At 44.9% G+C, this 1,383-nt stretch overlaps 1 protein-coding gene across 1 annotated transcript; it reads right to left on the bottom strand.

Moving 5' to 3' along the window:
• Window positions 1-6: 6 nt before the first annotated feature.
• LOC110315363 (germ cell-less protein-like 2) lies at window positions 7-925 on the bottom strand (the record flags this gene model as incomplete). Its single annotated transcript, XM_021189441.1, has 1 exon — window positions 7-925. A coding segment is annotated over exon 1 (840 nt), but the record flags the coding sequence as incomplete, so codon positions are not given.
• Window positions 926-1,383: the final 458 nt, after the last annotated feature.

The following is a 1,383-nucleotide window of genomic DNA, read 5'->3' as shown; positions in this document are numbered from 1 at the left end:
TAAAAGCTGTTTCATGGTTCCGTTCCAGCATGGATTAAAATAAAGGAACATCCATGTTTTCAGTGTGTTATATACATCGATTTCCCTTTGGACGACTAGTAAGTCNGAAGAAAATACTAGAAGATACATCAACTTTATATCTACTTCCTTGTAAAGTGCCACACTTGGATGTACCATCAAATTGCAAAGAAGCCATTCAAAGCATCCGGTCTTTACAGCTTTTAATCTATAGGTTTCTGCTGCCAAATAATAGGAGCACACAGTGTTCCTTTTGATAGTTGTCTTCATGGTTCGTTCACACTGCTGAATTACTCGATCCACCCGAAGCAGGCATGCTGCTGCCAAAACATGAGGAACTTCCAGAGGTGTTATTGACAAATCCTCATCTGTGTACAAGGATCCAAACACAAAGTGAAGCGATCTGGCATCAATATCCCTGTTCTTAATGACCAGGTTAAGAACATCACTGTGTGCTTCTCTCCAAGTACCTTTGAGAATGTTAGCAAAGTAACCTGACTGACATAAAAATACTTTGTGTAAACACCATGTTCTNCCCAGAGCACAGATTTTAATGTCGCTATCATTCCCGTTCAAAAATAAGTTTTCATAAGCATAATTAGATGAGATCTTAAACCTTTTCCTGTAGATGTAGTNGAGAACTTGATATAGATACATTCCCTGGCTTTGAGGTCCATGAACGTTAGAGATTGTTGTCAAACCATCCGAACTGCTCCGTTTTCGCTTACGACTGCCAGAAAGGCAGCTGGGTCCAGCTATGGCTTCTGGCTGTGGCTCCACCAGACTGGAATCCCTGCATCTCACGACCCTGCTGGTTAAAAGCCCCATTGATGAAACTCCCTAGAACAGACTCTCCCAGAGGCTCTTTGGTTGCCGCATTGCTGTAGTCTGCCAGTCCTGCCGAGTCTTCTCTGGGTTTCTCTACTACAGNCTCTGAAGTCACAGAGAAGGCATTGTCCACGTGTGCCTTGCCTGAGCACAGGCCCCGCCTCCTGATAGCAAGCCCTCCCTCTTCCTCCTCCCTCACCTTCCTCCCTTGCACCTCTGCCCCACCATCCTCCCATCTCCCTTCCTCCCTCCTCTTGTCCTCCCTTCCCTTATTCCTAAGTTACTTCTTCCTTTCCTTTTCCCATTCCCCTCTTCCTTTCCCCTCACCTCTCCCTTCTCCCACTATTTGTAAATGGGCCACACTATTTTGCTGAAGATGACATCCATCACACCTGGGAACCTAGTTCACCTAGTTCTTNGACCTTGCCAGCTGAATTTTCTTTTCCTTAAAGAGAACAACCAGGCCAAATCCATCCTGATGTGTGTTTAAGATTGTACATATTCCAACTACTGAGCCTCGACTATGAGAGCACTCAA

This window comes from Mus pahari, unplaced genomic scaffold (assembly GCF_900095145.1).
Source record: "Mus pahari unplaced genomic scaffold, PAHARI_EIJ_v1.1 scaffold_15596_1, whole genome shotgun sequence".
In the NCBI taxonomy this organism is placed as follows: Eukaryota; Metazoa; Chordata; class Mammalia; order Rodentia; family Muridae; genus Mus; species Mus pahari.
This window is presented reverse-complemented; position numbering and strand designations above follow the sequence as displayed.